General features: G+C 40.7%; 1 protein-coding gene across 7 annotated transcripts in view; it reads left to right on the top strand.

The window, feature by feature from the left end:
- kcnab2a (potassium voltage-gated channel, shaker-related subfamily, beta member 2 a) overlaps nucleotides 1–17904 on the top strand; it is an 88148-nt gene extending 70244 nt beyond the window's left edge. For 6 of the 7 annotated variants that reach the window (XM_017408761.3, XM_017408760.3, XM_017408762.3 and 3 more), the window contains 12 exons: nucleotides 62–99; nucleotides 381–460; nucleotides 6206–6250; nucleotides 6710–6754; nucleotides 7019–7062; nucleotides 7319–7405; nucleotides 8926–9011; nucleotides 9177–9297; nucleotides 10262–10356; nucleotides 11455–11575; nucleotides 13491–13579; nucleotides 15125–15214. In XM_017408761.3, the coding sequence (XP_017264250.1) occupies nucleotides 62–99; nucleotides 381–460; nucleotides 6206–6250; nucleotides 6710–6754; nucleotides 7019–7062; nucleotides 7319–7405; nucleotides 8926–9011; nucleotides 9177–9297; nucleotides 10262–10356; nucleotides 11455–11575; nucleotides 13491–13579; nucleotides 15125–15214 (941 nt within the window). Of the gene's footprint in view, nucleotides 1–61; nucleotides 100–380; nucleotides 461–6205; nucleotides 6251–6709; nucleotides 6755–7018; nucleotides 7063–7318; nucleotides 7406–8925; nucleotides 9012–9176; nucleotides 9298–10261; nucleotides 10357–11454; nucleotides 11576–13490; nucleotides 13580–15124 lie in introns of all 7 variants that reach the window. The other variant, XM_025004293.2, reaches the window with a different exon arrangement.
- The last annotated feature ends 809 nt before the right edge of the window (nucleotides 17905–18713 follow it).

Below are 18713 nucleotides of genomic sequence, written 5' to 3'. Positions count from 1 at the left end.
GCTTATCTTTGTGTTTTTATGTTCTTGGACTCTAACCCTGCCTCCTTGTCTCCTTCTGCAGGAACATGGGTGACGTTCGGTGGACAGATAACGGATGAGGTGAGAGCAGATGGATTTTGTCATCCTCCATCAGTCAAAGCTTTGGAATGAAAACCCTCCTGATGATCTGACAGTTTGCTAAGGAAGCCTGTTTTTTATTACATTTATCTGAACTTGGTGCCAAAGAGAGTCAACATTGTAAAGAAGATAACTTGCTGTTTATGATAACAGTGTAACATTCTTTATTTGTTAAGGCAAATGAATGATTTGAAAGTCCTTACATCAGGCTCTCACCCCTTCCTGTCCCCCTCTCTGTTCCTTACTCCTTGTTTTCTCAACAGATGGCAGAGCAGCTGATGACTCTGGCCTATGAAAATGGCATCAATCTGTTTGACACAGCGGAGGTCTACGCTGCTGGGAAGTGAGTATATCCTGTGTCGCCGTGAACTTATCAGTGGACGGTAACGTTACCCAACTGTTCGTAGCTGAAAGATTATGAATTTAACAGGTACAGATTATATACCGGCTGAGTGCCGCTGTCAGGTGTGAGGTCGATCTAAAAACGGCGTGCAGTCGCCTCGTCCTGACATTCAGGAAATCCAAATGTTTGTTTACTCGTGGTAAGACCATCATTCATACAGACACAGTCAGCATATCTTGGTACAATGATAACTGTGGTGGGTATAAAAAATCTCTGAGCTCTTCAAACTCTGAACATTTTACTTTTGTCTCGCTGCAAAAACAAAGTCTGTGTTGTTCTTTGTTGTCCATAAATATTTCTCGCTGTTAACAGCTTTTAATTTGCACCTAGAATGCCTTTCCATAAGCCTTTTGAGTGATTTGATGTTTTTTTCAGCTTTATTATCTTAATACATGTGCTCATCATGGGAGAAAAGACAAATTTATAGCTATAATTTTGCAAATCAGCTTTAGTCATCATTGCTCAGAAATGACTATCCACAATTTTCTGTAAGTTAAATGCTGGCCTAACTTACCTTGTTCATATAAACTCTGGAATCCAATCATAGAAAAAATGGTTAACAATGGCTCTGTTGCTCTCTACAAATCTAGTGCAGGGTTGTTTCTTAATGGCAGGAGGTACGTCAGTTTGGTGGGAAGACCTTAAGGGGGGCAGAGGACAAATAAAGGTCCCCGCTGCTGAAAGAATGTGGCGTTACGCGACCTTGATTATTTTTGGATGATCTATTTAGTTCCATCCCAGGACATCCTTGGTGCATCTGTAGTTTGCTCTCACCTAAATGCACATGTGATTGGACAACCCGGTGGGACCAGTGTCTGTTTTCTTTATTTCAGTCATCACTTTCTGAGCACATCTTTAATTTGTTCATTCAGATGTTAAGACTTTCTTTGGGCTTTTGTTTTTAAAAAAAAAAATCACAGCAGCTTATTTTTGAGTTCATTTATGCTTTGTCAGCCTCTTAGTAATTTAGTTTTGTGTTGTCCTGTGTATTAGTTGTAAATTGATGGCACCCGGATGAATAACTGTTTTTCTTGATAACTTTTTTATTTTCCCAGATTTGTGTTTTTGAAGGTGATAATGTTAAAGAACAAAGGAGATTAATGTCTCCATGCCTGTGCAAGATTCTGAAATCAGATCAAATATTTATGGTCTTAATTTAGAAAACAGGAGCTGATGATAATTTATCCACAGAAAGCACCCTTGTGCTACATTTCATCTGGATATAGCAACGGTTTAAATTCCATTCTGGACTAATCTGGCTTTGTAGTGACTCGGGTGCTTTGAAAAAATCTAAAGGATAATCCTTTGCAAACAGTATATCTGATTAACTGCAGCAAGTCCCTTTTTTGTTAATCCCCGAAGAATATTCCACGTTTTATTACATTTTGAGCGATGCAACAGAGTGCCTCGGAAGGAAATGAAAAAGAAAATCAGCAGTAGGTTTCAGTGGTTGTCCTTATTTCTCGTCTAATGCCTCTGCAGCTGTTGTCTGATGCACGTCATCTCTGCAGGCTTCGCTCCTCTTGTTGTTTCATGTCGAGGCCGGTAAAACGAGCACAAAGCTGATCTTTGACACAGAAGTATGTCCGCTCCTGTCTTTGATCAGTGAGCTTCCATTAGACAAATGGCAGTTAAACAGAAAGACAAATCTGGCGTGTGCTAGTGTTTGTGTGACAGCACGTCACACAGCTCAGGATGTGTTGCACAGGTGTTAATCCTGACAGCTTCCACTGCAAAGCAGCTCCAAGAAGCTTAGATTATACACGCGCACAGGAGTTGAACAGATGACACACTTTGTGCATTAGCATGGAAACGGCTTTCATATAAACTGACTTTTTTTATTCAATAGTATTCAGTCAGAGTCAGAGACTGTTGTGTCGGTGCCTTCAGCTGCTGTATTGTTGATTCTGCGTTGTCAGAGTAAACACGATGATTAAACTGTTTATTGTCGCTCTTCAAAGCAGCCACAAAGCTGAACATTCAACACGTAAGATTTACTTAAATGTTGATTGTCATGCTTGACCAGCATATCTGTTCAATGTGCAGACCCGTGTTTCTAGGAAATATAAATAAAACGCGCAGGTAAACTTTCCCAGCTTATCCTTTTGCTGCTGTTATCAGCAAACACAAATGGCGTCCGAGCATTTGAAAGTCTGCAAGAAACGTTCAGAGCGCAAGTCCCGTTTCTTTCAGGCTAGACATTTAAATCTGGAGGCTTCGTAAATGGCTGACATTTTGCAAACCGTGCGGCAAACCAGCTGCACACAATTACAGAGAGATCTGATAGTAAAACGATTTTGTAGGTCCATGAAAAGTGCATCATTATACGGTGCCTTCAGCTGTCAGTCATGGTGTCAATTCTGCAGCATAAAGACCTAATTAATGGATGGATGAGGAAAGCCAGCATGCTCCAGGCATGCTGTATTTTATATCTGGGCACTCGGGTTACTCACATTGCAGAAGAGCGACCCTCAAGGTGTGTAGAACACGCACACACACACACACACACACATACTATAAGCTCACACACATTATAGCACATTGCTGTTTTTTGGATTAAAATAAAGGTGGGTTCAGCTTGCAACAAAGTGAATCGTGCAAAAACACAAGAGTAGGGAAGAGGAATGCACAAGAAAGGGGGTAAATATTTTACTGAATAAGAATAAACTGAAAGATTAATTGTGCAAATATTGGAAAACATTCATGCAAGAGCATCCAATGGAAACTAAGCACACAGGTCAACAAATAAGAAAACAGGAAATATTAATTTATCCCAATGTTTACAGATTTAGAAAATATTATCCTTATATTATTTTTGCATTTCCTTTCTGTCCTGCTAATATTATAAAGCACATTTTTATACTGAAGCATCTGCTAAGTGTTGGGCTCTAACATTTATATTTGATACATTTTAATAAAACTAGGTCAGCGAGGCTGAAAACTGTCAGCTATTATCAATAAGATCAGCTACTCGATTAAAAGCAGGCCGGGAAGCGTGAAGAACCTTACCGAAAAGATTATTCACTCTGCTTTCAGTAAATGATCCTGTCAGCGTATAAAAGGGGGAAAATAAAGAGCGAGCTGAGAGTGGGTAAATGATGTACTGCAGCTTTTAGAACTACATTTATGAACTGCTTTATGTGAAATTATTGGTTGAGTTGCATGAATGAAATGAACGTGTGTGACAAGAGATAACCTGTATCAGTTCATAAAAAACATCGTCTCAGGTCATTTTTACCAGACCATTTGTCTTTTACACACTTTTCATCTGGTGGAGAATGAAAAGAGAAAATACTTTTTTTTGTGAATAGTACGAAGCCTCCAGCGGAACCAGGCTCAGGAACAACAAACGAGAAACTCAGGGCAATATTATTAAAAATGTCAACAAAAGAAATACTCAAAACACTTGAAATAAAAGGTAAAGGTATTAAACAATTGTGTGTTAAAGGATTGTATACAAGCTTAGAAAATTTGATTTGTACATGAAAAATGTATACATGTAAAAAAAAAAATGTTTGAGGGGTAAAATCTTTTGCTTTTATTCCAAATTTTTAACTTTGCTCTCTTACTGCTCTCGCTAAAACAACAATGAATATCTGACGACCTGGTTAAGTCAGAGGGAGTCATTTCAGCACCGTCAGGAGGAGGGTTTTATTAGCCAAGCATTCACAGACTTGGATTAAATTCAATTTAATTATACATGCTCATAATTGGTCAGTCTGACTCCATTCCAACGACCATTTTACTGATATGACAGATCAGATTAAAGGCCCTGTTCATATCAGGCTGCATAAGCCCAATTGTACAAGAATTAATTCAAACACCAAGTTTGTTTGGATCTCATTCAGTACCATAATCAAACAGCTTCTTGTTTTCTTTGCGATTGAAAAGACTTTACATATTTAAAGTTTTCACGGCACTGACCGTCTGATCTAACCTGTCAGACTTTTTCACCGCTCTGTGTGATTGACACAAACTCAGTGCCAGCAGTGCACTGCCTCATAGCTGCAGTGAATTATGATCTATTCAGCTGTCAAGACAGCTTTGATACAAACCAGTGTTTTATACATCACTGCACTCAAAAAATGAAAATAAGTCTCCGTCTTAAAGTCCAAAAGCTACAAACTTCCCTCCCATCCCCCACTGTCCTGCTGGTGGTAGGTTTAAGGAATTAAATGTTGTTGGAAACACTGCAAGTTCCAGTTCAGCAATCTATCTGTAAATCATAAACATTTATCTCCACCCATGTTGTATGATTACTTTGATCCTAATGAAAGGAGGAGTTGAGACCAAGTTTGTGCAGAAATTGGAGTTTTGTAGCTTCTAAATGTAGATACAGCCAGCAACAATATGGAAAAACATCCCCAAAGAATGACCAGAAGTAGAGTACTTCAGCATCTATCAGTACATATAACAAACACTAATTATGTTTATGTTTAAATGTAAAACTTTTTTTTTTAAATATTTGGCAATTGAATAGCTAATACAATAAAACTATAAAAACTGGTTCTAAAACACAAAGAAACTGTAGCCTGGCAAAATTTGGCCTTGTTGGCTTAAATCTTTCCAGAGGATGGCTTGATGTTAGTAGAGCAGTTTTGCAGACATTGTATTTCACATTGTCCTGAGGATCAAGCCCGATGTCCTGCAGGTATTAGCCCTCTGTTTCCTCCTCTCTGGCTGTTTAGGCAGATGGAAATGTGTAGAAACTATGGGTTTGTTTACCATGTTTCTCTTTAGTTGAATCCCTGTTGCCACAGGAGTAAATGGCACCATTTAGGCATTTTCTACTGCTGAAGCTTGCTTTGTTTTTATTATTTAGGTCCCTCAAAATAGCGACACCAAATGAGCCCTAAGTAACCTGGCATTATTACGTGACTTGAATGTTGGCCCTGCTTACATAACACTGTTTTTGAGAGCAGCCGAAAACATTTTTGCTACAACTGGATTCTCTGACACAAAACTTTTTGAACCCAGGTCTCAAAGTGGAAGTTTTTGGAGACGCCCGGCAGATGGCAGACAGCTTTTTGTGCCCTTTTCACCGAGCAGCAGCAACCTCACTGCCGGTCCAAACGTACATGTATTCACTATTTTGGATGTAAATGCTTCCGTACTGCAGACACTGAAGTGTGCGCGCTCATGCACATGTCACTGAAATACAAAAATCACAGCGCCAGCTAGTGACCTGTCATGGAATCGACAGCGGACTCCATGATTACAGCGTAAACGTGTAACTTTTCCCCAATTAACATAGAAAAAAATCTGTGACGTTACCAGATTGTTCACATGTAAACAGGGTCGCAGACAGCTCTATATACAGCTGTCCTACCAGGAGGCATCCCATTATTTGTCAGAGTGAGAGAACCACAGAGGAGTCCTACTGACAGCTGTGTTCCCAGCCCTAATGAGCCCCATGTTGAACGTAATGTCACTCATTAGCACCACTTCAGCTGCTAATGAGCCACACAGTGGTGGCTCGGGCCCCGCTGAGTCTGACCTGAGAGCTAATTCATACAAACCAATCCTACACAGGTGCTCTTCAGCCTAAAAGCTCCATTATACAGCGTGTGTGCAGAGTCACACTGCTTCCTTTAATTCAGAGATCCATTCCCAGACAGTCTAAACGCTCGTTTCATTCCTGTATGATCTTTATTTAATCTTCCTTTCTCTCCGTCTGCTTCGCAGGGCAGAGGTGGTGCTCGGAAACATCATAAAGAAGAAAGGATGGAGGTATGAGGCACACTTTAATCGAGTTTTGGTGGGTTTTAATTTCCTTCCTCCTCTGGCCTGCCTAATCTTGTATCATCTCGCTTCTCTGACCTATCAGGAGGTTGTGTAATGTGTGTGTTGTGAACTGTGAACAGTAAGGTTCCAGCTCACAAAACACAAGATTAATGTGGCCTCTTACCCGGGTGTCCCTCCTCAAAAACACTGAATAATAGATGGACTTCTTGGGCTTTGTCATCTGCCTTGCTGATCCTGAATTGACATTTGTTGGGGGGTGTTTTGTGATCGCGTTACACACTTGCACTTGTTCACATAGTTCATCAGCAGACTCACACAGAAAAAGGTAGAAATAAATAATCTTAGTGTCTTATAAATCCTAAAGCGGGTTGCACGTATCACCGTCGTGCAGCTTTGTTTGGCAGGTGTTCTAACAGATGTGCTGTCGTTCTCCATTTTTTTTAGACGTTCAAGTCTGGTGATAACAACAAAGATCTTCTGGGGTGGAAAGTAAGTTTTATCTGGTTGCCAAATGAAAAACTATCTCCCTGTGTAATTTCTCCTGACTCTGTCGGATACTGATGCCCCTGGTAAAAGGATCGTGTATCATCCGAACTGAGCTGTTGTCAGGTTCTTTCAGTGAAATTGAAAACATCCTCTCATATTTCAAAAAGGATCAAGTGATGTATTGTCGGCACCGAGGGGCAGGTCCAGCTGTGTTTTAAATAATAATTATTTTTTTTATAACACGGTCTGCGCTTTGTTTCGTTGCAGAGCGGAGACTGAAAGAGGTTTATCCCGAAAACACATTATAGAAGGTAAGCATCACTGTCACCTATTTAAATGTTAATGCTGCGCTAATAAATTACATCCTAATTAGTGACTTCAGGTCGAGGGAATCAAAGCTGCAGTTCAATAATCTGCTTTCTCTTGAGATTATTGCGGTTGCCAAGACAACAGTGGGGACAATAACCCAGATAAACTGAGAAGATTTGCATTCATTTTGGTCATGCACTTTAATGTTGTACCTGTCACAGCCGAGGTTCGCTGTCAGTAACAGGTGCCCATTTTCAGGTTTAAAGGCTTCTCTAGAAAGACTGCAGTTAGACTATGTGGATGTGGTTTTTGCAAACAGACCCGACCCCAACACACCAATGGAAGGTAAGTCTTCTCTGTTTAACTTTCTCTTTCTGTTTTGGAATGTTTTCTTGTTTGGTCATATTTATCTTAAAAAAACAACCAAAAAAAAAAAACAAGAAGCCTCCTGTTCGTCTCTATGACTACTGCAGTGTGAAGACTTAGATATACACAGCTCTTGTAACTGAAACATCTATTTTTAAATGCTGCATGTGGTCAGGATGCTTCCACCTCCACAGTCAGAATGATGATAGATACTGATGCTGGAGACCTTTAAATGGCACAGTGTTAACCGTGTGTGATGGACTCACAGTATCCATCTGCTCCGGCGGTTCAGTTCCTCTGCAGGTTAAAGTTGAATCAGAGGTCAGTTTTTTTCCTCTGCCATCAGCTTGATGCTTCGGGCTCTTTTACAATACTTCACTATCTTGTTTGGGAGAAGTAGCAGGTGGAGTTTAGTGGAAAAGTTGATTTTATTTATTAATTTTTTTAAAACAACACACACACACACACACACACAATCTGCCCTTTAACGACTGCACTCAGTCCACATGGACAGCTTTGAGGGTCGGTCTTCAAACGTACAACGGTTGAAACCATCTGGTATATTTTATTTTGGCAGTAGCCATAGGGGTAAACAGGGTGAAAGGGAGGTAAACTGCAACTCCGTCACTTTAGAGAAACCCTCTAAAGCCGAGCAACCACTCGATGATAAAAAGCGTTGATTTGTTCGAAGCAGAGCATCAGTTAAGTCAATAGATGGATGCAGGATTACTGAGGGCTGATGCAATCTGCCTTTATTACACTCCTGTGCTCCCGCTCGTTTCTGAGACGCCCGATCGTTATCTAACCTGTTCCATGTTTTGCTCTGCAGCCACACGTAAAGACGTGTCAGTACAACCAGTGAAAACGGAAATTAAAGTCCGGTGATGCAAGATTTTATTCGACACCACAGATATGGTCGGACATGGCTGTATAATGAAATTCCAATCTTTAAATAAAATATGGTGAGGTTAAGACTCTGTGTCTTGAGATGAATCTCTTTAACATTCACCCTGCGTATTACAAGGGGGGGCAAAACTGACATATTTTTAACCGTCAGTGCTTAAAATACATAAGCTGTCATCCAGCGTGTCAACCCACTTTGTGTTCGATTAAAGATTTGAACTGCTATACGTATGGCTGTCATCTCTTATTCATTTCACTTGACTTCTTTTTCATGTAGCATGTTGTAGATTTTTTTAAAAAAAGAAGACGTATTCTGGTAAATTTTAACAGGAATGTCATTCAAGTAGGCCTTGTTAGGATCAGATGTCATGCTCATGAGGATTCCCAGCTTTCTAATTAACATAATCAGCTTTAACACCCCCCCTCCCTAAATTGTCCATGCAGTTTGGAGTGTAAATTATGACAAACATGTCTTTTGTGAGATTAAAGAAGCAGCAGATTTGTGTACAGTAGGCTTATTGCATCATACAGTATCATGGCCCTGTCACAGCAGTACTGATGCTGTTTTTAGCATGTTTATGTGTGTGTTTTTGCAGAAACTGTTCGAGCTATGACCCATGTGATAAATCAAGGCATGGCCATGTACTGGGGAACGTCCCGATGGAGCCCGATGGAAATAATGGTGAGAAAACATGCCTGTGTGGATGACTTTCTAAAAATAAAATCAGATGGTCTCAAGTGAGAGTTTGAGAAACTGAAATATCTAGTTGTGTTCTTTTAAGAACAACAAAAAAAAAATCCACGTTATATCTTCATTAGTGATTTTTTTGTGTGTGTTTTCCTTTAGGAAGCGTACTCGGTTGCACGGCAGTTCAACCAGATTCCCCCCATCTGTGAGCAGGCTGAGTACCACATGTTCCAGAGGGAGAAAGTGGAGGTGCAGCTGCCTGAGCTCTTTCACAAGATCGGTGAGCCCTGATGCATTTGCAGCTTTAAATGGAGAATTGATCCCTTTGGCTGGTCCATACAGCTGCAGGTGCTTTCAGACGTGGAGCCGTCTTCGACCTTGTTCCCAAACAATTTTATTTATTTGTCGTAACTAAAACTAACCTCATAAACTCAGCATTGTTTCAAGAAATGTTGTCATCAATGAAAAAAATAAAATAAAATAAAAACTAGGTGTAAAATGTAAAGAAGAAGAAGAGGAACACTCTTCACTCACAGGTTAGATTCGAGATCAGAGATTAGATTTTTTCACCCTGGACCTGTTTCCAAAAATACCAAGACCGTGGGAAGGAGGGCTGTGGAGAGTGCTGCAGCTGTATGTATGTGAAAAACAGATTTTCTTTATATATTCCAATATTATTTTGATTGAGTATGTAAATCTAGTGCATAAACCAGCTTTATTGTTCACCGATGTACAAAATTTTTACAACCACTTAAAACTCAAAGTGAACAAATTAGCATTAGGTTAGGGTTGCAGCTTTACAGATACTGTCATCCAAATTAAACAACACCTTATTTAAATGTCTATATTCAGAAAAGGCAACATGCACTGACAGTGTGTATGTCACTGCATATATTTGGGATTATTCTTCAAATTCACACATACTCACAGAAACAGAAACACCTCTATAAAAAAATAAAAAAAACCTTTATGGGGCTCTTAGAACGCTGTTTTTGTGTTGGCACAAGGCTGAAACTATGTAAAAGCTTTCCTGTGTGGACAGCCCCTTTTTCTTTACATGTATTTATTTTAATATTCTATCATCCACACAAACTTAATTATGTTAAAGACAATCAAAGCTACTCAGGTTAATTTTAAACCTGTTTGGCTAAAATTAGTTGCTTCAGTTCTCCGCACCCTGATGGAGACTCAGCTCTTTGAGAAAGTGGATTACTTCCTGTTTCTTTTGTTTCTTCTTTCGTCAGGTGTGGGGGCTATGACATGGTCTCCGCTGGCCTGCGGGATCATCTCAGGGAAATACGACGGCAGGGTGCCTCCGTACTCTCGGGCATCTCTAAAGGTAGACGCAGCCCCGCCCTGCTGTTCCTCGTCCCCTCCGATCGTCTACGCCGCTCCCACTGTTCTGTGTTTCCCTGCTGGTTGTTTGTTTCATCGTGTTTTTGTCTCTTTCAGGTTCTGTAACTCTTTGCGCGCCGCAAACTGTGCACCTGTGTGTTTTCAGTGCCGTGTTGTTGCACCTCTTCACAAGCCGTGCTGCTCCACATTGTTTTATTGCACACACACACAGTACAGCACAAACACACAGAATAACAGCATACTTACAAAACGCTTTGATTTGATGTCGCTGAAACAAATTTATTTTCATTTTCACCCAAAATAAATTTAGTTTAACAGTCTATTTATTTACAGATTTTTTTAAACCAACTATTGAAACAACCAATTTATCATATTTTTAACTTAAACTAAACGAGTGTTATTTCAGGTTAATCAAGTGTAAGAGACTTGCTTTACTCTGAGCATAATAATTTGTTTCTACATCTCATTAATGAAAAGAGGAGATAGTTAAGTAATCTCAGAAACGTAAGCATAAAAATGATCTGTAAAGGAACAGATCTGATATGTTGATACAAATCGTAAATCGTTTTGTTGGAATGAGCATTTGGCACCCAGGCTTAACAAAAGACAAGTCAACCTATAATCTAACACCTGAACTTGTCCAGTGTAGTGTCCCACTGTGGTGAAGTGGCATGTTGTGTGTCTGTGGATTGTGTGTCAGCTAGACGTTCACTGGTTCATGTTGTGACTGTTCCTCGTGTCGGTGTTGTTCAGCTCCTGCTTGCAGTTCGGCTCAGTGTTGCCTGTGGATGTTTATCCCCTCTGGTCCTAATGTGTAACTCCTAGCATCCCTGATACTTTACTTTTTGACTTAGCTGAGTAGAAATACTTTGAGCAATCACCCGTGTAACTCTGTAATCATGAAAAACTGAATATGTAGCATTTGAACGAGTGCAGTTTGAGCTGCGTTTCCTCTGGCCGAGGCGCTGACAGCTGAAGACAGAGTCACGTGTTTGAAAACAGGCCCTGGCGACACGGGAGCTGCGGCTCGCCGGTGTGAGCGGGGCTGTGTTTTTGAGCAGGTGTGCTGTGTTTTCGACAGGGCTACCAGTGGTTGAAGGACAAGATCTTGAGCGAGGAGGGCCGGCGTCAGCAGGCGAAGTTGAAAGAGCTGCAGGCAATCGCGGAGCGGCTGGGCTGCACTCTGCCCCAACTCGCCATCGGTACGCAGATACACTCTGCTGCTCTCTCTCTTTCTGTCTGTCTGTCCGTCCCTCTGCCTCGGACGGGCCAGGGTCAGCGGCGCTCTCACAGCTGTCACCTGTCTGTGTTTGTGTTGTAATCGCACTGGAGTCAACGTCACCGTAGAGAATGTACACATCGGAAAAGGTAACGATTGTAAATGAAGAATACAGCATCTCCAAGTCTGGATCTGACTCGTAAAGACAGGCAACACAAATATCAAAACATAACATGAAAACATGCTCAGAAAATATGTTTTTATACAGATCAGAGCTTGTCTTTGGTGTTTACATGCATTTAACAGCTTCAAGTGTCAGTCGCCATCAAAATAGCATCAGAAAAATAAATCCAGGAGGTGACAGATATCAATTCACTGCTGTTCAGCAAAGTGAGAATGTGCAAATCAGACTCTCAGTCCTGGGAAGGCCATTAAAGCACCAGATGTTAGAGAGAGCGATGAATAAACCTGGGAGTTCTCAGAGCAGATCGCAGCAGATTTCTCAGACTCGCAGTAAAACAGTGACATAAATTAAGTTTCACCGGCTGTTACTGGACAGCCTGAACTCTCCCAATTTTCATAAATCCTTTCAGGGCTTCTGAAGGCAGCACAAGAGATTTATATGTACTGCACAGTCATCTAGATCACATTGGCACTCTGGTATTGAATAAAAACTAGGTAACAATGACGGATCAGGCTCGAGGCTGGTGCTGGTGAAGCAGGTGCTAAATTCAGGATCCAGACTCTGGATGTGAGAGTCACTAGATGTTGTCGGTCTCTTTATTGCTGCTAGAAACACTCCACTCATGTCAGAAAGCTAGGGGGAAAACAACTTCACGTGTTGCGTTTTGGGCTCTTTCTCAATTTGGAGGAAGATTAATTTTGGATCCTAATCCCACTATTTTTACAGCAACATTTTTCACTCCCTTTATGCTTTAATCTGCTTACAGGAGTATCTTCCTCAATTGCAAAAGCATTCAGTCGTGTTGCATAATGCAGCTCACAGTTAGACCAGCACGGCGAGCAGAGATGTTATTTTTGTGTCGAATTGTTCAGAGTGATCAGAAAAATTTCGGCTTTTTGCACGTCGTCTGCAGAGTTCAGGCCAGGAATCCCAACAAAATAACTTTTGTACTTCAATAGTTTGATGGTATTTGCTCTCTGATTTTATTTTATTGTTTTAAATCAATGTCACTTCAATACTTTAATTTTAAACAGGTTTTAGATCTAATTTAACATCACCAGCTATCGTTTTTTATTTTTACTTTCTGTCTTAGTTACATTTATTAGGAGATACCGCAGCCACCTTAATATCTACATATACGTAAATGTAACCGATGAAGTCTCTGCGGGACTCTCAGAGCAAAGGTTTGAATAGATTTGTTGCCTCTCTATTATCTTACTACACCGATTAGGAAACAGTCTATGTAAACCTGTGATTTATTTTTTTAGTTAGCTTATAAATTAGACTAATCAACAATATAACATCTTTAAAAAAAAAGGATTTATATTTAACCCTATCAACCGTTTTAGCATTAAAATGTTGCAGCTTGCATTCTAATTCTGAACTATTACAAGAATAAAATGTGTTCATGCACAATGATTGTCTACAGCACATAAAGTAGTCTCTTTTAAGGTAGGAGTTTAAAAATTGTCACATAAAACTGATCGACATGCCAGCACTGTGTGAGAGGTTTGTGTTCAGTTATGTATCATTTATAGATTTGTTTTACTGGGATTATTTATTCAAGCTGGAGTAAAAGTGAAAGAAAAAGTCTGTGTTTCACATTGTGCAGCTTATGTTTGTGTCTTTATCATCCGTGTTGCTGGAGTGTGTGTGTGTGTGTGTGTGTTTAGTGGTGATAGGGCTGTCATCACTGTTTACTGGTCTCCTGCAGCGTGGTGCCTACGGAACGAGGGGGTGAGCTCTGTCCTTTTAGGGGCGTCCAACACCGACCAGCTGATGGAGAACATAGGAGCGATTCAGGTGAGACCTCTCAGTGTGTGTGTGTGTGTTTGTTTTTCTGCAGAGCACGTAAGAAGAGAAACCGTGGCCCCGTGTTCGTGCCTTTCAGAGCGTCTGAGTACAGCTCGGGCTCTCGGGCAGTTTGCTGCTGCACGCTTGGCTGCTTTACTGTACCGTGTTAATAAGGTCAGCTGAGTATCCATCGCCGTGGGGATTGGAGATGAGCTCACGGACACTTCCTCCTCTCCTGATAAGACTTGCTCTTTAATGGGGTTCTCAGACTGGTGGGGGTTTACGTTCTGTCCTCACGTTGTGTGTGGCCTGCAGTAAAGAGCATCTCCGCTCTTCTCCAGTCGGATGCTTTCTGTTCGTGCTCCTCTCCTTCAGTATGTTTGATATTTCCATTTTAAAATGTTACGCTCACATTTCCTAAAGGCTCTGCAATTTTTTTTTCCCAGACTTTATTAGCACACACTCTGAAATAGACTTTTTCTCAGGAAGTTACAAGACATTTGTTTTATTTAACTTTTTATCCAATATTTATTCATTGTTCATATATTACTTAGTAGAATACTTTTTTACTGTAATGGAAACAGCAATTTGTCTGCAGAGTTTTGTTGGATTTTCTTGGAAAAAAGATCTTGATACATCATCTGCAGTGTTAATTAAGTTGATGTAATATGTTTGGCACCGTTTTCGTCAACAGCTTTTATTTCTAGAAGAAAATGAGTCAATAACTAAATAAAAATCTCAGCACATTTTCATTGTTGAATAAACACAAGACACAAATGTCAACAGTGACTGGATCCAATCAGATTTCACTTTGTTGTTTGGAAAGGCAGGAGGAGTTGGGCATTTTAAAAGTTATTGGGAAACAAACTAATAACCATTAAAATTTATATTTTAGTTGACTGAAATATATTTGGTTGTCTAAAGCTAAAATGATTACTGATAACTTAAATATGCCTAAAGCTAAAATACATTTCTGTCAAAAGACTAAAATCCAAAATTAAATGAAAGTTTTGTGTCAGAGTTAACACTGCCTGTACCTGAAAATGTTATTAAAAACAGAAACAGATGACAAAAATAAACTTTTCTCCAAACAGAACTCTTTTTAAATTATTTATCAAGATGTATGTCAGTTCTTAGCCCATGATGTTTCTTTTTTATTGCGACTTTTTATTGGTTCTTAAAACTTTAGCAGTGTTATTGGAGGGTTTTTTTCTCTTTGCTTGGACATTTGAGCTTCTCTCGGGTTAATTTCCCAAGTAGGTGAAAAAAAGAATAATTATTCAGGTTTAACATCATTAAAGAAAGAAGTTTCCCGACAATGTTTTTCTTAGAAAATTGGTCCTTAAAGTAAAAAATCTCATTTGTGTCTTTTGTTTGAAACTCAAAATCAAAAGATCTGGGAAAACCTAGAAACAAATCTACATTCCTTCTCTAGTGCCATCTACAGGTTGTGCGGTGAAAACACAACAGTTTGGGTGGATTTTATCGGGTTAAACCCTGAACAAAAGTGGCTGCGAACGTTTAACATGCTCTTCATCGTCTGTGTGTTCGCAGGTTCTACCGAAGTTGTCGTCGTCCATCACACACGAGGTGGACAGCATCCTGGGGAACAAGCCGTACAGTAAAAAGGACTACCGCTCCTAACGCGCGGCGCGGCCCCGCCCGGCAGGGCTGCGACCCGGCCTGCAGCCGCAGCGCCCCACCTTTGCCTGATCCTCTGTTTGCTTGAGCTTTTACTGAGTGAGACCCTGGCGCATGAGTCTGGCCTCGCTGAGGCCACGCAGGGCACCTCATTTAGAGTTACAGAGATAAGAAAAGGAAAGAGGGAATAAATACGGTCACCTCCACAAGAACGGGACGGGATTAACAAAGACAGACAGAAGTGTGCGAGAGAGATTAAGGATACGCGCTCATACGTAAATCAGTTACACATTCTATTCAGCTGAAAGTATTTTAAAATCATAGAGAAAATTTAGGGTAAAAAAAGTATCTTTTTAAGAAAAAAAAAAAATAAGCACATGCTTGCTTGGCAGCCAGACTTTTCTTTTTCTTTTCTTTTCTTTTTTTAAATCTTTTTCTAAAACTGAATGCAACAAAAAAAAAAAAAAGATGAAGTTCATACTGTATGAATATATGAGAACTGCTGTTGCACATGTATCATAGCCATGCATTTGTTCCTGAGACGTTCTGTTTACAAACACTCGTGTACTGTAAAAGTCCGTCAAGGTTTCGCTGAAAGAGAAGTTTTCGTTGTCGACGTTATCGGCCCTTCTGCGGGCTTCAACAATCAGCACTTTAGTACTGTCAGTACAGGTGTTAGAGGGTAGTTTCAGGAAAGGAGAGAATGGGTATTAACATAATCTTATCTCACAACCATTGCACTATAGAATCGCATCGCCTCTTGAAAAATCCCTCTCCTCGTCCTCCCTCTGTGGGTTCCCCCCCCCCCCGACTGGCAGTACGTTTATCCAGCCTAACGCTCCGGCGCTCCTGCTGTCCTAAACTCAGCAGCAGAGGCTTCTCCATCCTGACCCGTAAACGATCCGCTGTGACGTCAGGAACTCGGAGGAGACGAGCTGTTACAGCAGGAGCCGCCGCGGTCGTCTGTTTCACTGTCCCCCGCCCGCTCGCTGTACTCGGTACCGGCTGCACAGGGAGCCATCATATCTCACCGGAACCCCTCCTTGATCAAGCTTTTTTGTTCAAGTATTTGCCTTATTTACAGTTGCATCAAACTGTGCTCCGGGCTTTTGGTGTAGACGGGAGGAGGCGGCTCGACGGCTGCCTCTTTGGCCCCGGCTGGGTCTCGTGTCCCCAGTAAAGTCTTGACTGGTGAAAGGTGGCGTTTGTTGCTCCCTTACTGGAGGAAGGAGTGTCCGGTTAATCAGTGGGCGGCAGCAGCTCAGGGAACGGAGACGGTGGTTTCAGGTGTGCGTTCAGGAGGTTGTGTGTAGTCGTCTTTAGTCTTTCTTTCGTGTGTGAACACTGGAGGAGGGCCAGTGACTTTTTAGCATGGCTCGAGCCAAAGATCTTCTTCTTCATCATCTCTTCTAGCTGACACACTCCAGTGTTTTACTCTCACTTTCTGCAAGATTATAGAAGTCATCTTGAAGCATGTGCTGTCCAGCTTGTTATCTATTTATGGTATGGACTTTACTCCATATATATCTTTACCTGACCAAACTGTTATCATAGTTAACAAATATGTCCTTCGTATACAGAATGCGTAGTGCGGCTAACTGCTTTAGGATCAGCAAGGTTTGTTTCAAAGCAGCAGATGATCTGACACATATCAGTATTATTGCAGACATTACGACGCCGGCCTTCTTTGTCCTCTGGGGGCCTCTTACTGTGATTAAAGCACAAGTGGATAGCATGTGATAACATCCTCTCAGCATGGACCTTCATCACCCGGCCTACAGTATCTACAAGACAAGCAAGGTGATGCTTCTCAGCTTACTAACGTGTAGATAATAAATCTTTACAGCTGACAAACTGTTGATTCTAAGCAGAAATTAAAAAAAAAAAAAAACGAAGCGCAAGAGAACAGTGATATTAGTAAAATCACTGATGTAGGAGCTTTTCAGCTAAAGTGTAAGGAATAATCAAATAGAACGTTACTTTGCTGGATTTGAGTGGGTGAGGTTTACAGTTTGACTTATTTTTATTAGAGGCAAGGTCATTGAAGGTCTCCGCTGTCGATTTTTGTGTGTGTTTGAGTGTGTGAAGACTGAGAAGAACTGAACTAGTCCCACTCCTTTTAGCCGTCTGTAATAATTGATCCCTGTTTTGCTGTGTCTTGTATGTCAGACAAAACTAAAACAGGCGCAAGCCGACGCAGTTTTCTCAGAACAAGATGTAAGAAAAAACAAAGAAAAACGTGAACATTTAGTTCATTTGTCTGTGGAGTTTCTGTGTCTTGATATTTTCATCTGCAGGGAGCAGAGAAGTCTGAGACTTGAGAGGATAGTGTGACATTTCAGAAGATGTGCTTTTTAAAATTGATTTATTTTTTTTGCTAAAAAGTGAGACTGATACTGCTTTAATAACACCGTGAGTGTAGCCCAGGAGGAAACAGCTGGACTCTCTGTCCTGCAGCAGCAAAATTCACTTGTCAGCATCTCTAAAGGTCCCTCATTAACACATCACAGCCTGTTTGTTTCAACAGAAAGCAAAAAAAAAAAACCCAAAAAATGCAGTTTGGCGGGTCTGTTATTCGGTTTTCTTCAAATTATCATTATGCAACCAGAATATGTCATTAAATTCAAAATGCAATCCATCCTACAGTCTGTTTCTCAAAAAAAAAAAATTACCAAAAAAAAAAAAAAGCAACAGATTACATAAGAATGAATACGTTTTCTCGTCAGGATCTACTTATGACTGTTATTTGCATTATTATGTGCATTTTTCTTTCACCAGAGTCCAGCTGCAGCACCTTCAGACCTCTCTCCTCAAGCTCATCTCATGCAAATATTATTCCGGTTGAAGGAAGGACGTCGGGATTTTCAATATTTATGTCGAGAAAATTGTCAGAACTGAAACCTCGAGAGGGAGGAGAGAGGTCTGAAGTAAAAACACTCTGAATGTAGTGCGCACTTGAAATGATACAAAGCAATAAATTAATGTTGTAATTAAGGCAGCGAGACCTTTCTCTTTAAACTCAATCCAGAAAAACATTTCAACTTGCAGAACGCAGGAGACAATAGTTTGTTTTGGTGTTTAGATCTGCTCAGAGGCGGTATGTTTAAAACACGACACTCTGCCAGTAGGAAAGATTGCCATAAACTTGAATGCGGTGGGTGTGAAGAGCGTAGATGGAACAAGTTGAGATGCAGTAATTGGATTGGGTTTGGGTTTTTTTTTTCCCTCGACTCAGACGCAGATTCTGCTGTTGGCTTGATCATTGTGACAGCTTCAGTGCTCTGCTTCTATTGGCTACCAGAACAAGGAGCCTGAAAAGTCGAAACCTTCTCAGTTTTCCTGCAAACAGCAATCTTCTTGGAAGTTGCTGGAGTCTCTGGAGGCCAAATGTGTTGGATACGTGCTTCACAAAGTTTTGCATCGTGCAGTAATGCAGACCCTGCTTCTTTCTGTGAGTTGCTATAAAGTTCCTTACATAATACGTTGACCCGACTTCAACCCC

The sequence above is a fragment of the Kryptolebias marmoratus genome, linkage group LG4, assembly GCF_001649575.2.
Source record: "Kryptolebias marmoratus isolate JLee-2015 linkage group LG4, ASM164957v2, whole genome shotgun sequence".
NCBI classification, from domain to species: Eukaryota; Metazoa; Chordata; class Actinopteri; order Cyprinodontiformes; family Rivulidae; genus Kryptolebias; species Kryptolebias marmoratus.
The sequence above is the reverse complement of the archived record's forward strand: the minus strand, read 5'-3'. Positions and strand labels throughout refer to the sequence as shown.